General features: G+C 39.9%; 1 protein-coding gene across 2 annotated transcripts in view; it reads left to right on the forward strand.

The window, feature by feature from the left end:
• Nucleotides 1–16528, forward strand: part of ASB15 (ankyrin repeat and SOCS box containing 15) — a 30664-nt gene extending 14136 nt beyond the window's left edge. Inside the window, exons 6-11 of one of the 2 annotated variants that reach the window (XM_035021029.1) lie at nucleotides 1116–1274; nucleotides 5661–5906; nucleotides 8029–8200; nucleotides 9839–10409; nucleotides 10929–11082; nucleotides 16160–16528. In XM_035021029.1, the coding sequence (XP_034876920.1) occupies nucleotides 1116–1274; nucleotides 5661–5906; nucleotides 8029–8200; nucleotides 9839–10409; nucleotides 10929–11082; nucleotides 16160–16332 (1475 nt within the window). In that variant the 3' untranslated portion in view covers nucleotides 16333–16528. The remainder of the gene's footprint in view (nucleotides 1–1115; nucleotides 1275–5660; nucleotides 5907–8028; nucleotides 8201–9838; nucleotides 10410–10928; nucleotides 11083–16159) is intronic. The other variant, XM_035021028.1, reaches the window with a different exon arrangement.
• Nucleotides 16529–16800: the final 272 nt, after the last annotated feature.

A 16800-nucleotide genomic window follows, 5' to 3' on the forward strand; every position in this document is an offset into this window, starting at 1 on the left:
GGGTTCACCCTTTGCATCTTTCTACGAATATGACAGAAGTTGGCTCAAAGATGTGGTTATAGGGGTGCCTGGGTGGCTCAGTCGTTAAGCGTCTGCCTTTGGCTCAGGTCATGATTCCAGGGTCCTGGGATCAAGCCCCGCATCCGGCTCCCTGCTCAGCAGGAAGCCTGCTTCTCTCTCTCCCACTCCCCCTGCTTGTGTTCCCTCTCTCGCTGTGTCTTTCTCTGCCAAGTAAATAAATAAAATCTTAAAAAAAAAAAAAAAGATGTGGTTATAACCTAAAAGTAATAAAAGTTAATATATATCATGAATTAATTGATTCGAATATAAAGCTTTTTGCTTTGGAGAGTCAGTTTTTAATTTATCATCTTGAACTATCTCTTAACAATTTCCAAAAGATCGTTATTGTATAACAAGTATATTTACAATATTTTGTGCTTATATTAATTTTTTCATAATGTAAACATTAGTAAATATCATGTTAAATCAACCCAGAGTTAAGCATTGATAATAATTTTGATAATTCTGATGTTGCAGCACAATATTTGTCACATCTTGGCAACTTTTAACATGTCTTGTGAGTGCCCTATCTTTCAATCAATGTTGCTCCCTCATTCTATGCTCTAGGAGACAATCATAGCTACTTGATAACTAACTATGCAGCCAGCCAGCCAGAAAAAAATAGCTAAGCAGATAGTCAGACAAATAGATATAGAAGATGATGTTAAGCATGGTATTTTCTAACATATTCTGACAGTATTCAAATACATACTTATTCCTACATTCACAGATTTCACTTGACAGAAAACAATTTCAGGTGCAATTTAAATAATACAAAGGATTGAGGAGTTATGTTACAATTTATCAAAAAATAAGAACTTGCAATCCATTAAAAACAACAACAACCCCTTAAAACATAGATTTTGGTTTTCTAGCTGTCAAGTCCATGCTCATCTACTTATACTCATCATCATTTGATAAAGTTTAATCATGTCTTTTAATCTTTTTCATCAATTGACTGTTCAATCTAAAGTACATAATGTTGGATTATTCTGATCTCTGTGATATCCTTTAAGTAAAGATTTTTAACTTTATACAATATTTTCACATCTCAGCATCCTACCAGACACTCTGGGAGTTCAAGACCTCTGATGGAGAAACACCCTTGACTTTGGCAGTCAAAGCTGGTCTGGTGGAAAATGTAAGAACTTTACTAGAAAAGGGAGTGTGGCCAAACACCAAAAATGACAAAGGAGAGACACCGCTTCTGATTGGTAAATGACTTCTTTTTCTAGAGCTTTGAGTTTGAGGCAAAGAAATATTTAATAAGTATGTATTGGAAACCGCTATGTATTGAAGTTATGTGACCCCATCCCCTACTATTCCCTGAGCTCCTCCCCCCTAACACCCATCTCATCTGCCCTATGCGTTTGGTGTTTTAATCCTACAAAGGGGTCAAATGTGAAAGATCCTTCAGCACCCACTAACGAGGAGGGATCCAACCTCGGAGCGTTGTGAGGCCAGAAGTGCCAGTTCTAAAGGAATATTCTCTAGGTAGGGTCCGGTTATAAGTAGGGCTGCATGTGTATGTAGCCAGAAGAAAGAGGCAGAAAGGGGGTTCGAAAGAGAGACATCAGGTTCACATCAGAACAACAAGGTGCCAGCAGATTCTGATCACACAGATGCAGCACTGGGCACCTACAAACGGTTTCACAACAATGACACAAGGAATGATGGTAAACCTAAAGGTGTCATTTATCCGTTTCTTCTCAGTCTGTGTATCCTGCTATTTTTGTTGACCAGTAAAAACTGGCAAGTCTGCTTGCAAAAGTGACATGAGATTAACTACAAATGACCAGAGATAACATTTCCTGCTACTTTGGAATTTGTCACAATAACACTTGTGCTCCTTATAAGTAAACCAGAACTCTTATCCTGAGCGGGTTCTATACACACGAATATTCACCTACGGTTGCATCACCACTATTAATGTGATCTGTATTATTTTTAAAGGCATATACCATATACCAGTGGGTATTTGCAATGACATCCACATATGTGTTGCTGTTTCTCTAGATAGTTCTCTAGATATCTATAGATATTTGATTTCTGCAAAGCACACATCCACACACACACACACTTTTCCAGAGTTTATATACTATCTCACTTTGCAAATGTAGAATTATTTTCTACTTGCTATTCTCAATTCACTTATTTAAGGGACAACTAAGTCATGATTACCACTCATTTGATTTCTTTTTGCCTTATTTGATTCTGTTTTTCTTTAATGCTTACAACAGAGCGTTAAGCATTTACATGCATTTCAAAGTTGCATATGTTTGTTTCTCTACTCTAGCGATATCTGAAGTGTGGGAAAGGGAGTTGGTCACTGAGTTATCAGAGCCAAAATAGAATTAACATCTGGAAATAATATTTTTTAAAAGCTAAATGGTAATATCAGGAGAAGACAGAAGTCTCACGAAGGAAATTTTCTGAAGGTGTTCGCTTGTGTCTCCATCACCGATGTATCGGGAGAATGGAGTTTTTCTTGGGTTACCTTCTCCAGGACCTTCTTTGTAGAGCCCATGTCAAGTATTTTCAGGTTCTATAGGTAAATGGATCATCCATGGCACTTTCCCAGTTTTCTTTTTGACTCTATAGGCTACTTTGAAATTTGCTATTTATAGCCCATTAACTTATAAAGGGAAAAATAAGAGAAAAAATGCCATTCTTTGGATTTTCCGTGTGATGTCATTTTTATTTTTCTTAGCCCAATGTCATCATCTTTGTCTTTATTATAGAATATCCTTAGATGGCCAAACAAATACCACTTTGTGTCCCTCCAGGGCTCTTCTTCCCCATCAGCCATCTGGTCCTTCCTCGTAGTACTCTGATGTATTACAGTTATCACAGTTACTTGCTGAGTGCTATCTAATTTGTGATCACCTGACACTTATTAAGGGTATTTTGCACTCAGACTCCCTCTCTGCCCACCCTCCAAAGTTGGTGTCACCTTTCTCCAGTTCAGGATTATCCTTGCATGTCTTATGAGTCACAAGATAAATCAGTGCTGATAATAAGACAATTACATGAGCAAAACACATATATCCAGAAAATGAAAAAAAATTACAGAAATTGAAAGGAAATGTGCCAGCAAACTATAAAGTGTTCAAAAGTGCCTATAACCTATGAAAAGTCTCTAATTCCCTAACTCTTCAATTGACGTTTGGTTTTCTTTTTAAGCGTTATTGTTGAAGATATGTAGATATATATTTATTTTTACTATGTAAGTTATTTAAGTTTTATTTTACTTAGTTATGTTACACAAATACTGTATCTGTGCCTTATTAGTTTTCATTATTTCAGACACTTATTGATTAAGAATGTCTTCACAGGTTAGGTTGGGAGGGATTCCCCATGATTTGCATTATTATTTCTATAGGAAATAAATATATTCTTAGTTCCAAAGCAGTTAAATTGCATGTAAGGTTTTATTTTTAAACTTATTTTAAGTTGTGGCTTATATGTGATATTATTTTCATGAAGAAAGACTAATACCTCTAATCAACATGTCTTCTGAGTCAGACAAAAGGAAAATAGATCATGATGGAAGAGATTCATTATTTTAATACATTTTTTTCTAGAAAAAAATGCAATAGGAGCAAGAAGATAAATGAGGACACATATCTCTTAGTTCATTTCACTTACTGATGTTTTTCTCTGCAATGACACCAGCTAGGATGAGGTCATTCACTATAATTAGAGCTGCCAGTGGCCGGTGGGCCATTCAGAGGAAGGCATTTGTCAACAGACTACTTAGTGAGCAAGAGAAAAACTCAAATCTCACCACAGTGATGGCTTGCCTGCCTCCAAATGAAGTAGGCAGAGTTTGTCTTCGTCCTCCTGTGGAAGCCCTTTCCCTCGCCTTGGACTTTGATGCTTTCTGTATTCTGCCTTCTGCTCCCCAGGATGTTCTATGTGGCCCTGCATCTTCTCCTGCCTTCCCAACAAAGACCTGACCTCTGAGTCTCTCTTCAAAGAGAAGACAGTATAGGCTTCTTCCCTAGACTATAGATTCCACAAGTGAGAACTAAGTCTGCCTTTTTCCTGTTGTGCACAGTGTAAGACAGCGCCTTTCATACAGCCAGAGTGCATGAACCGAATGAGTGAATGAATGAATGAAACTATATTTACCTCCATTAGCAGGAAGTAGCCCTCGTCCTTCTGTTTCTTACTAAGATTTTACTTACCGGGACGCCTGGGTGGCTCAGTCGGTTGAGCGTCTGACTCTTGGTTTCGGTTCAGGTCATTCCTCATCTCAGGTTTGTGAAACTGAGCCCTGCATCAGCGGGGAGTCTGCTTGAAGAGTCTCTCCCTCTGACCCTCCCCTCACCACTGACTCGTGCACGTGCGTGCGTGCACTCTCTCTCTCTCTAAAATAAATAAATCTTAAAAAAAAAAAAAAAGATTTTACTTACTGTTAAGAGAAAAAGACATTACATCTTCCAGAATTATTCATATCTAAACTGGGACAATCTCTTAATAACTCAAAGTCGGGGGAAGGGGGTGCTTTTAACTGTAATTTTATCTATTAGAAACAGCAGAGGGGGAGAGGGACCTCTGATCTAGTGGATCTCTTACATTGTAGTACATTATCTGTCATATACTTCACCTGTTTACAACAGCAGACCTACCCAGATTCTACACATTTTCATTGCTGGGGTGCCTAGGGAGCTCAGTTGGTTAAGCTACCGATTCTTGATTTCGGCTCAGGTCATGATCTCAGGGTCATGAGATTGAGCCCCGAGTGGGGTTCTGCACTGGGCATGGGGCCTGCTTAGGAGTCTCCCCCTGCTCGTGCACTCTTTTTCTCTCCAAAAAACCTAAAAACAGGGGCGCCTGGGTGGCTCAGTCATTAAGCATCTGCCTTCGGCTCAGGTCATGATCCCAGGGTCCTGGGATCCAGCCCCGCATCGGGCTCCCTGCTCTGCGGGAAGCCTGCTTCTCCCTCTCCCACTCCCCCTGCTTGTGTTCCCTCTCTGTGTCTCTCTGCCAAATAAATAAATTTTTAAAATCTTAAAAAAAAACCCTAAAAACATTCTCATTGCTAACCTGCCATTAAGATCACAGAAAAGAGAAGTTCATTTAATACTCGATGCTTTGTTTGGTGGAGGAAAACAAAAAAATCTTTCCTGGGGGTGGGGAGGGGGCTTGATGAACATTATTTACACATGTAGCCCCAGGATCCTAGAAGTGATGAAATTAGATTAATAACGGTTATAATTTATTGAGCTCCTAGTATACACTGAGCATTTCCATACATTATTTAATTTATACAACCCCATAGTGGAGGCTATTTTCATTTCATTTACTTTCATTTTCTAAAGTTTAGAAAGAGTATACACAACATCCTATTATAGGGAAGAGCCCTGTATTCCATGAATCTCTTACCCCGCCTCAGGCCAGGGTCTTAAAGAGAAGGCAACATCATCTTGGGTATGAGAAATAGAGGGGAATGGAAACGACAATATCCTCCTGTAGAAGAAAAGGGAATAGTAAATATCTACTTTCATAATAAACGTCATAATTCGCTTCATACCATCTGAAGGATCCAGGTTCATATGCCTACGTTGATATTCTTTTTTAAAATCACCTTCCAGCTGTGAAAAAGGGCTCCTATGACATGGTGTTCACTCTGCTTAAACACAACACCAACCTTGACCAGCCCTGCGTCAAGCGATGGTCGGCAATGCACGAAGCGGCCAAACAGGGCCGCAACGACATCATAACCCTGCTGCTGACCCACGGAGGCGACGTGCACCTGAGAGACGGATTTGGCGTCACACCGCTCGGTGTTGCTGCCGAGCACGGTCACTGCGATGTGCTGGAACACCTCATCCACAGAGGTACGTGCAAAGGAATCGCACGTTCTGGATGAGTCCCCGTCTCTCCCTTTCCTGTTCTCCAGCCCTCCTTGGCTCCCCTTCCTCTCCCGGGTGTAACTGGGCATCAGGCTTTTGTACCCGGCTCCCCCGGAGCCCCCGGAAAGCGCCTCCTCCGCGACTCAGGGACACCCTCTACGACCCGGCCTGCACGTCTGCACGGCCGGCCCGGCTGCGCTCTCCAGCGGCGGCCGGCCTCGCACACACGGCTCGCCAGGGCCTCACACTTGGTGAGCTTCTCGAAGCGGACTTCTCTTCTTTCACACTTTTAGACTTTTTTTTTTTTAAAGATTTTATTTATTTATTCATGAGAGATAGAGAGAGAGAGGCAGAGGGAGAAGCAGGCTCTCCGCGGAGCAGGGAGCCCGACGCGGGGCTCGATCCCAGGACCCTGGGATCATGACCTGAGCCGAAGGCAGACGCTTAACCGACTGAGCCACCCAGGCGTCCCTTCTTTCACACTTTCGACAACAGAATCGCTCTCAACCAAGACGGAAGGCCCAGGCTGACTTCTACGCCCTCCATCGCCTTCCTTTCCAAATGCAGTCAACCGCCCAGTCCCGCGGGTGTCTCCCACCTGTTGGCACCGGGACAGCGCCGTTGGTTTGCATCCCGGGCGGGCTCCTCACGTCTTCCCTGGACCACGTGTTTCCCAACCGTTCGGCCCGTTTCCGGGCTGCCGGGCTCCGCGTCAGAGGATCCAGGGGACGTGCTGCAACTCGGCTGTTCTCCCCGAAGGCCAGCTGCGGGGGCTCGAGCCCAACGGTGTACTCGGGAAACGCTCAGCAGCTCCCCACTGCCTCTGAGTCACGCGCAGGGCCCCACTGCATCATCCCGAACTGTTTTGCCGGGTCTGTCCCTCACTGCTCTCAACGTGCGTCCTGTACCCCGGCTGCACGACCCCAGCAGGATTCTGGGTATTATACCCGCATTGCCTCCGTCTGCGCTTGCGCCAGGCCCTTGCCCTCATCTGGAATATTCGCCGACAGAACTCGCTCTCTCGAGACACCTCCCCCCTAAAGCCTTTCTTGATTCTCGCACAGGTTGTGACCTTGCCCTCCTTTGAGCCCTCCTTTGAGCCCTCCAAGGGCTGAATCGAGAATTAAGAGGCCAAATTCTTCAACTGGCTTCTACCACCGCCCTGCGGTCCAACCCTAGCCTTGTTACAACTTCCGGTCCTCAGTTTCCCCATGTGTAAATAAAGGCTAGCACCACATGCTCCCTCAAGGATCCTCTATGGAGAAAAGACTAACATTTTGGCAGTCCCCCCCCATGCAACCCCATTTAATTGTCATCTGAGCCCTATGAAATAAGCAGCATCACTCTAGTTTACAGACGAGGAGATGGATATTCGTAAAAGTAGCTTGCCCGGGCTCTCCCAGCCGCGGCAGAGCCAGAATTCAAACGCAGCCCTCCTTCTACATCATGACTCCTACTTAGTCTTGATGTCACATGAATGTCGCACGGTTTGTGTTCTTTGATATTTTGTTTCATTTCCCCTGTGAGCTGCTTCAGGAAGTCGTATCTATTCATTTTAGGACCTTCTGCTGGGTCACACACAGCACCTAGAGGGCAGTTGTTGAAACGAAAGAGAGGGTTAACGTTGTCGTTTAATTTGAAAAGCTGGGGCACCTGGGCGGCTCAGTCGGTTAAGCGTTTGCCTTCGGCTCAGGTCCTGGGATCGAGCCCCATGTCCGGCTCCCTGCTCAGTGGGGAGTCTGCTTCTCCCTCTCCCGCTCCCCCTGCTTGCATTCCCTCTCTCGACCTCTCTCTCTGTCAAATAAATAAATAAACTCTTAAAAAAAAAATTTGAAAAGCTAACTACCCCTTTCCCTGGGAGCATTTGTCTACAGCGTAAACTGACTTGTTGATTTCTCAGACATTGTTGTGATGCAAAGATTCGCTAATAAAACAAAACATGCACGCATAATTGTTTATTGAAAATAACCGAGAACACAGACGTCCTTAATCCTATATTTTTAAGTCCTAGCCAGAAACGAAAACAACAGGTTGTTTTTAAGGGGACTATCTTGACGATTTCATGATAACTCCAGTTATCGCTATGGCATATGTTTTATATCGCCAGGTGGTGATGTGTTTGCTCTGGCGGATGATGGGGCGTCAGTGTTGTTCGAGGCAGCAGGAGGCGGCAATCCCGACTGCCTTTCCCTCCTGCTGGAATACGGAGCAAGTGGAAATGTACCCAACAGAGCAGGCCATCTTCCAATACACCGAGCTGCCTACGAGGGACACTACCTGTGAGTAACAGTAAGATGATCGTTTTCAGCTGAAAAGTACAAAATTGTATATAGTCTCAAGTCTGTCTATATAATACTTCCCAAAATCTGAAAAGAAAAAGACAGTATAAATATTGGTTTGATTTTTTCCCTTTCTTTTTATTCTCACCTACCTCATGAAATTTCACGTGTTATTCCTAACTGCCCTGGTCCGGGGAACATTCCTTATACTACTTTTATAATAAAAAATTTTTCTTTCAGAAAAAAGTAAGTTACAACCGAACATTCTTCACAAGCCACCCAAATACGCCTTTCTGTTTTGTTTTGTTTTGTTTTGTTTTTCAATGTGTTTAACAAAAGGCTACAGGGTTTCTAAAACTTTTGCCTTTGGCAAAGGATCTTGTGACAATATTACCAGTATTACTCCCATTTTTACTAATACCTACAGATATTATGATATGATGTCAAATTTATCCTTGACTAGAAAAGTTTTGTTATAAGTTCAGTTTTTTTTTTTCAAAAAAAAAAAAAAAAAAGTTGGATAGATTTTTAAATCACAGTATGTGCCACAATCAACGCATCAGTTGAAGTCTATAATCACTATATTAAGCTACCCACCGTAAGAGGACAGCTTTAGGCAATTAAATATATTTTATAAGTTTAAAAACTTTGAAATCATTAGGCTTTATCATTTGCAGTGGCCACATTGGCTAAGTGGCCAATGACACATAATTGACGCTAAGTGACATGTTGTTAAAGTTTACCTGGATTTACTCCCAGCGTTCATAAATTCACACATGGTAGCTCTGAATTAGGCACAAGAGATCAAGTTTTCCTTGCCTGTGGCTCTCATGTGTGTCTAGTTATTCGGTCAAGTGTGAAATTCACAACTGTTTATCACAGGTTCTTAGAAACATAAGCTGTAGTTAGTTATCCCCATTGGACTGATAAAGATTGATGGAATAATACTCTTTTTTGTGGCTGGTAATTCAATTGCAAGTTTATGGAAGCAGGCAGGACGTGCGTGGCCACTCCTGAAACATAGACTACTCAGGAAGCAGTGAAAGAGAAGTGAGGAATGAGAATTCAAAAGGCCTAAACCCTCGTCCTTGCTCCACATCCAACTGTGTGACCTTGGACAAGTCATTTCACCCCTGCAGACTTCCTGTTGCCCCTCTGTTAAATGAGGGGTTGGATTGAGCAATGTCCAAGGTCACTTCCTGTGACTCCATGATTCTCATGGTCAAGATTATGAAGCATTCTTCTATGGCATCAGATGCTCCTATCTTTCTTTTATATTTTTTCCACTAAATAGCTTTGGTTGTTTATAAGTATCATGTTGTTCCGAAAAGGACTGGAAGACGGGGAGGGTTCCTGAGGAACCACAATTCTAGGACCAAATATAGGACCTCCAGCATGTTCCCCGGGAATATTTAGAATGGGAAACTAAAAACAAAACTAGATTATACTAAACTAAGTAGTCAGCCAATGGACAAAGGTTAAATATTACATGTTTTTGTACGAGGTTATCTAGAGAAAATAAAAGAAAGTAAACAACCTGCATTCACTTGTCTGGTGAGGAAGCTGGTTTATTTAAATTCTTCATTTTCTTCAGGCCATGAGGGTATTTGACTTTTTTTCTTTCTTTTTTTTTTTTAGTGCGCTGAAGTATCTTATCCCAGTAACATCCAAAAATGCAATCCAGAAAAGCGGGCTAACACCAGTCCACTCCGCAGCAGATGGACAAAACGTGCAGTGCCTCCAACTGCTCATTGAAAGTGGCTTTGATGTCAATGCCCCGCTCGCGGACCACATTTCTGGGAGCTATGATGACGAACGGAAGACGGCGCTGTATTTTGCCGTTTCTAACAATGACATCCAGTGCACAGAAGTCCTCCTGGCTGCAGGTGCAGACCCAAACCTAGACCCCCTCAACTGTCTGCTTGTGGCAGTGAGGGCCAATAACCATGAAATTGTCCGGCTGCTTCTCTCCCACGGAGCTAACGTCAATTGTTATTTTATGCACGTGAATGACACGCGTTTCCCCAGTGCCATTCAATATGCCCTAAATGACGAGGTGATGCTGCGCCTGTTGCTGAATAATGGCTACCAAGTGGAGATGTGCTTTGAGTGCATGCATGGGAACATCTTTGGAAATTCATTTGTGTGGTCAGAGATAGAAGAAGAGGTACTACCGGGGTGGACATCTTGTGTAATAAAAGATAACCCGGTGAGTTACATCCTTTTCTTCTTCCTGTTGGGTCAGCATCCTAACATTTGCTCATTTAGGGACGTTACAAGAAAAGAAAAATCAACTCTCATATTTTTCTTATTCTTGAATTTGGGTTGGCAATAATATGGGGATATAAGCATAAAACTAGGCAAACAAGATTTCTTCTTTTTCTTGAGCTGGAAACTGAATGTGGAAGCATGTGAAAATATATGCAATTAATAATTTATGCTTCTTTGGTGGAATATTGGGTATGGAAACATGGAAAGAAGAATCATGGAAAGAAACACGATTCTTCCAGGTTATGTTGACTACAATAACAGCAGAGTCCTGCATATAGCTTCAGGGCTCATAGTTTCACAGATACAAGCAATTTATTTTTCTTTTTCGTTCATTACAAGGAGGGTACTTTATTTTCTGTAAAAAGACAAAGACAGTAATTTTTCATAACAAAATTGAGTGCTTATGTACATAGTATAATAAATGTATTACTAAATTAAATTTTATCAATTCTCTCAGTTCTGTGAGTTTATTACAGTTCCTTGGATGAAACACTTGGTAGGCAGCGTTATTCGTGTGTTAATCGATTACATGGATTATATTCCTCTGTGTGCTAAGCTGAAGTCTGCATTAGAAGTACAGAGAGAATGGCCAGAAATCCGTCAAATACTAGGTAAAAAAAAAAAAAAAGGGTTTTGCCTTTGAATTTTTTTTCCTGAAGAATGTATATAGGTGAAGTCTCTCAATGTCATCATTGTTACTTTTTCAGTGCTACTTCATTTTCATAATTATCTGGGTTTTTAAATCATCCTTAGTACTTCCTCTGATATAAGATGCTAATTTTTTGCTTTTCTTGATACTTTCCAATTCTTTAATTGTGTAATGAGTACTACTAAAACTATATTACCATTTTGGCTAGAATTCATTTTTTAAAAGGTTACTCTTATAATACCCTAAGATACCTGGACTGTAGTCTCCATGTGAACAGGCATCTATTTTGTTTATTTTTGTATTCTCAAGGCTTTGCATGATACCTAGTGAGTAGTAAATAATAAACACTGAGTAAATGAGTGAATGGAATGAATTAGAGTTATCCTTTTTGATATGCTCTCTCTCAGGTGTTTATTGACAAATTCTTAACAAAAGTTTGTCTTATAGGCAGGCCATTTTCTATTCTCTAGTTTAAAGTTCAGTTATAGTCATAAAAGTGATTCATACTATAAATACAAAACTAAGGCTGAAGGCAATTACAAAACAATCTGGGCCCTATAAATTCTTCTTCTTTTTTTTTTTTTTTTAAGATGTTAAGTGATTCTGAAGCTCACTAATATTTGGGAACCAATCTTTATTTTATTTTTTTATTAAGTAAGCTTTATCCCCAACGTGGTGCTTGAACTTACGATCATCCCAAGATCAAGAGTCACGTGCTCTACTGACTGAGCCAGCCAGGAGCCCCTGGACCCTATAAAATCTTGAAGCTGACCTGTCAAGGCTCCCTTTCTGAGCCACGGCCCGCAATGGGAATAAAATCGAAACCATAGGACAGAGTCATGAGAAAGTCCACATAAAAGGAGAGGCAGCAAAGAGAACAAGGCAACTTCAGGCAGCAAGCCACTATTTTGGATCATTACTAGAAGATAACAGAATAGGGAGTTCTGTAAAGTCAGAAGAGCTGTCTTGGACCAAGTATCCTTCTAAAACTTGAGGACAACCAACGTCACATCAAAATGAGCAACAGAAAATTATCACAGTCAAGTCTCATATAAATTTATTATAAGAAAATAAAGAAAGAGGAACAGAATAACATCCCCACAGACCAGAAAGCACACCAGAAAAGCATATCCTTAGAACAGATGAAAACTAAAAATTTCATTTCAAAACAAGCTAAACGGCATAAGGAAGATGATCCAAGATATGAAAAAATACAAGTTCAGAATTACAAAAATTCAGAAATGAGGTAACAGAACTGAGGGAAGAATTAGAAATAAAAAGAAAAAAATAATTTCAAATTTAAAGACTGAACTAGAATGAAAGCAAGAACTAATAATGCAATAGATAATATCTTCAGAGAAACAGAAGCTGAAATGGAAGAAAAACGTTTAAATAAAATAGAAATGAAGGAATAGATCAAAGGATTTGAAAGACAGTGCCAGACATTGAAGACAGGCAATAAAGAGTGAAGAAATGAACAACAGGATTCCTTAAAAAGGAAAACCAAATTGAGGAAACAAAACAAATACAAAAACCTATATTACAAAAAAAATCTGTGATAAAAAGAAAAGGCAAAGCTACAAATTACAAATTAATATGTCCTTTAATCATGTAGGCAAAAAGAACAACTGACTTATGAGGGAAAAAATCAGATTCCCTCAGACAATATTGTTTCTCTGATTGCCTTCTGAAGAATCCACTAGAAAATGAGCTTCAGACAAACCAAAATAACTGGAGAAGTAATGACATAAGGACTAGTACTGAGCATTAGACAGAAGACCAAGACCAAGTGTGAGCTAAAAGGGAGGAGATACCATATGTAGGGTTGCATGGTCAGATAATGTGCATATGACACAAATATTTTAAAATGGGGAGAGCACACACAAAAACATTTTTTAAAGATACCAAATTATATGGTGGTGGCATCATATTAATATTGTTATCTGAGAATGAGAGGCATTCAGTAAGTGAGTGATTGTGGGATATTCTAACTCTATTATTCTTTGTATCCTTGAGAATACAAAGGATTGTCAGTGTGGAAGAAAGGAAATACAGATGTAATAGGTTAAAGAAAAATCTTGTAGTCCTGAACTTGAATTGGAAATATCAATATGAACTCAAGCTATTTTACCTGGGTATGTCTGTCTGTCTACAGTAAAGTCTTAGAAATAATAGCAAACTGAGCAGCGATGAACATCCCCAGACTGTGGTCTTCAATGACCATTTCCTAGTAAAAAAAAAAAGAAAGCATGATTTCAGGTCTCAGGAAGGAATGTGCAAGATGAGCCTGGAATATCTGTCATTCTACATTGCAAAGAAACTGTCTACCAGAGCATGCCAATAGAATTTAGGAGCCAACTTGAAGAAGCTCCTACTGGCCAAAGATGGGACAATTCAGCTTCCAAAGGGTAATTATTTTAGTGAATTGAAACCAACTAAATATGCTCAAATATGATATTTAAAAAATCAGTCTGCTCTAGAGAATAAGAAAATCAATTCATTATCTTGAAAATTGATAAAGGAAAAGATTTGAGCCTTTATTCTGCCTTACCTGTATGATTTGTGCCACTAGTAACCAAAGAGTAGATGAGCAAAGACGTCTCTTTATAAAAGTATTCCAAATAATAAATGAAAAAGAAATAGATGTCACCACTTTGCAGCCCCCAGTCAACTAATGGACATAATCATTGAGCATCAGCTGCTCCTAATATCTCATTATGTGGCCCCTGATGAAAGAACATAGCACCAGCTATAGTTTTGCCAAAGAGATCAAACCTGAGTCTGCTCAAGTCTCTGGATCCAGCCATCAGTTTGTGAGAAATAGAAATGGCAGTGAAACATGGAGCTGCACTATGAAAAGGCAATCAATCAGCAAAATTTAGGCTGTGGGAAAATGCAGGGCTTTTTGGTTCTTCAAAGATGAATTGAAGGAAAGAGAAAGGGATGGAGAAAAGAACCTGTGGATTAAGAGACTTAAAGGTCCTAACAGATTAAAAAAATATATATATTGTCAATACAATCGCATAGAGATAGAACACTTAGATGTTGGAGTTCTAAAGGAAGTGATTACCCGGGGTGCTGGCCTGGCTCAGTCAGTAGAGCATGCAACTCTCGATCTGGGGTTGTAAGTTTGAGCCCCGTATTGGGTGTAGAGATCACTTTTAAAAAAACAAAATCTTAAAAAAATAAATAAAAAATAGAGATGACCATAAAAGTCCGAATAGTGGTAACTTATAGGGGAGGAAGGAATGAAAATTGCAATGGATTATGGAGGGAATTCTTGGATGACTGGGGAAATTCTTCTATTCATGGCCTGGCAGGTGATTAAAGGTCTTCATCTCATAATCACTAATAATAATAATTCATGAAGCTATGCATGTATGTAGTTACTTTATATATATATATATTTAAAGATTTTATTTATTTATTTGACAGAGAAAGACACAGTGAGAGAGGGAACATAAGCAGGGGGAGTGGGAGAGGGAGAAGTAGGCTTCCCACCGAGCAGGGAGCCCGATGCGGGACTCGATCCCAGAATCCTGGGATCATGACCTGAGCGAAGGCAGACGCTTAACGACTGAGCCACCCAGGCGCCCCATTACTTTATATTTTATTTTGCAATAAAAAGGTTAAAACATTTTGGAGATTATAAGAGGAAAAAAAAAACCCCAACAACCCAGAAGTCTTAAATATGCAAATTACCCAAAGTTACAGACCTAGAAAACAACAAAGCAAAGATTTGAATCCTTGTCTATCTTACTTCAAACCACTCTCTCCAACAGCACTGTGCTTCCTGTCATAGGCAGAACAGAGTTTGCTTCTAACTGGTAATCAATTGTCCATGTGTTTTTATTACAAAAGAATAACCAATTCTGATAACTGTAGAAAGGCGATCTAAGGAAGAAGAAGACCAGGAAGTTGTGATATTGTTTCAGTCATCCATTAATGCAACTGGAGTGGAAGTCAGTTGAATGCTGTGAGTGTGATTAACCACTGGATGTCAGGATTCGTCCAGACATATGTAAGGCCATATATTTGTTAAAGAAGAAAATAAAATGTAATTTTTTTTAAAAAGATGGGCTTATTTTGCCTATTTCAGTAACAATAATTTTGCCTCCATAGTTTTTGAAAAACATTGTTTTTTTTTTTAAGATTTTATTTATTTATTTGACAGAGAGTGAGTTAGCGAGAGAGGGAACACAAGCAGGGGGAGCGGGAGAGGGAGAAGCAGGCTTCCTGTGAAGCAGGGAGCCTGATGTGGGACTCGATCCCAGGACCCTGGGATCATGACCTGAGCCGAAGGCAGACGCTTAACGACTGAGCCACCCAGGCACCCCATTGTTCTAATTTTTTAAGAAGATAATTTGTTTATAATCACAAAGGCAATGGAAATGTGATGTCTTTTATTACTGAATTGAGTGATAGTTCATATTATTGAGTGGTTACAAAGTGCCAAGCAGTTTTTCACTAGCTCATACTGCTGGGATAATATGTCAGTGTTGTAATATAGATAAAGTAAGAGTTGAGAATAAAGACTAATATCAAATATTTAAATAATGTTAGATTTTTTTTTAATATAAAATGTTTGGTGTCAGACACTGAAACAAACCTAAGATTGAATCATTTCTATCGCGTTTCCTGGATAATTATGCATTAGAAAGATTGGTAGACGAGAGAGGAAGTAAATAAATAAAACTCTATAGTACTCAATTCTAAAACATAAATAGGAGAGCATTTGCTTTCTTAAGTCAATTCCATTCATTCATTTAACATATCCTGGCTGAACACCCACCATGAGCCAGGCTCTTCCTGACACTGGAAGAAGCTAAATGCTTGTCTTCATGGAGACTGCATTCTGGAGGAGGGGTCTGGGATGCTTAATTACACTTTGAATTTCTTTTAAAATCGCTAGTTGCTAATGGGTACATACCTGTTTTTCAGAATGACACTATTAATGTTATTCTAAAACAGTCTGTATCTTACAGGTTAATCTACTAATATTGTTTTTATTTTTTGCTTATTTTTTCCCAACATTTTAGAGAATCCTTGCTCATTAAAGCATTTGTGTCGGTTAAAAATTCGAAGGCTTATGGGACTCCAGCGACTCCGCCAGCCAGCCTCAATGAAGAAGCTCTCTCTACCACCAACCATCCAAAGATATATATTATTTAAAGAGTATGATCTCTATGGACAAGAGCTAAAATTGCCGTGATTTAAAAGATAATCTTTTAAATGTGATTTAAAAAATATTTTAAAATGGGGTTCATTCAGAATTTCTTGGAATCATTTTACATCCTTAAGTGTATTTAAATCCATTAACAATTTTATAACGATCGTGTGTTCTTATCGGGACACCATATTTTACATCTTTAAAGACTTTACATTGTGATGTTTTTAAAGCTGGTCAATATTTTGTATGTGAATTTCTAATAATTATCTTCACTTCCAACAAGTCTTCAAATTATCCATCTCTCCTGCATTTATAAAACATTGAACCACTTTCTCAAACCCCCATCTCCAGCCAGTTGCTGGCTCTTTCCTTTCTTTTATACCCACACCGAGCTCCTTCCAGCCTGCAGATGCACACACGGTCCTCGGGCTTGGGCTCCCTCCACTGCCTTTCTCAAAGTCTTTAATAATTGCCTTCTTGCTAATTTCAATGAGCATTCTTAGTCCTTTC

This window comes from Mirounga leonina, unplaced genomic scaffold (assembly GCF_011800145.1).
Source record: "Mirounga leonina isolate KUSES-001 unplaced genomic scaffold, KU_Mleo_1.0 Mir_174, whole genome shotgun sequence".
Taxonomy (NCBI): domain Eukaryota; kingdom Metazoa; phylum Chordata; class Mammalia; order Carnivora; family Phocidae; genus Mirounga; species Mirounga leonina.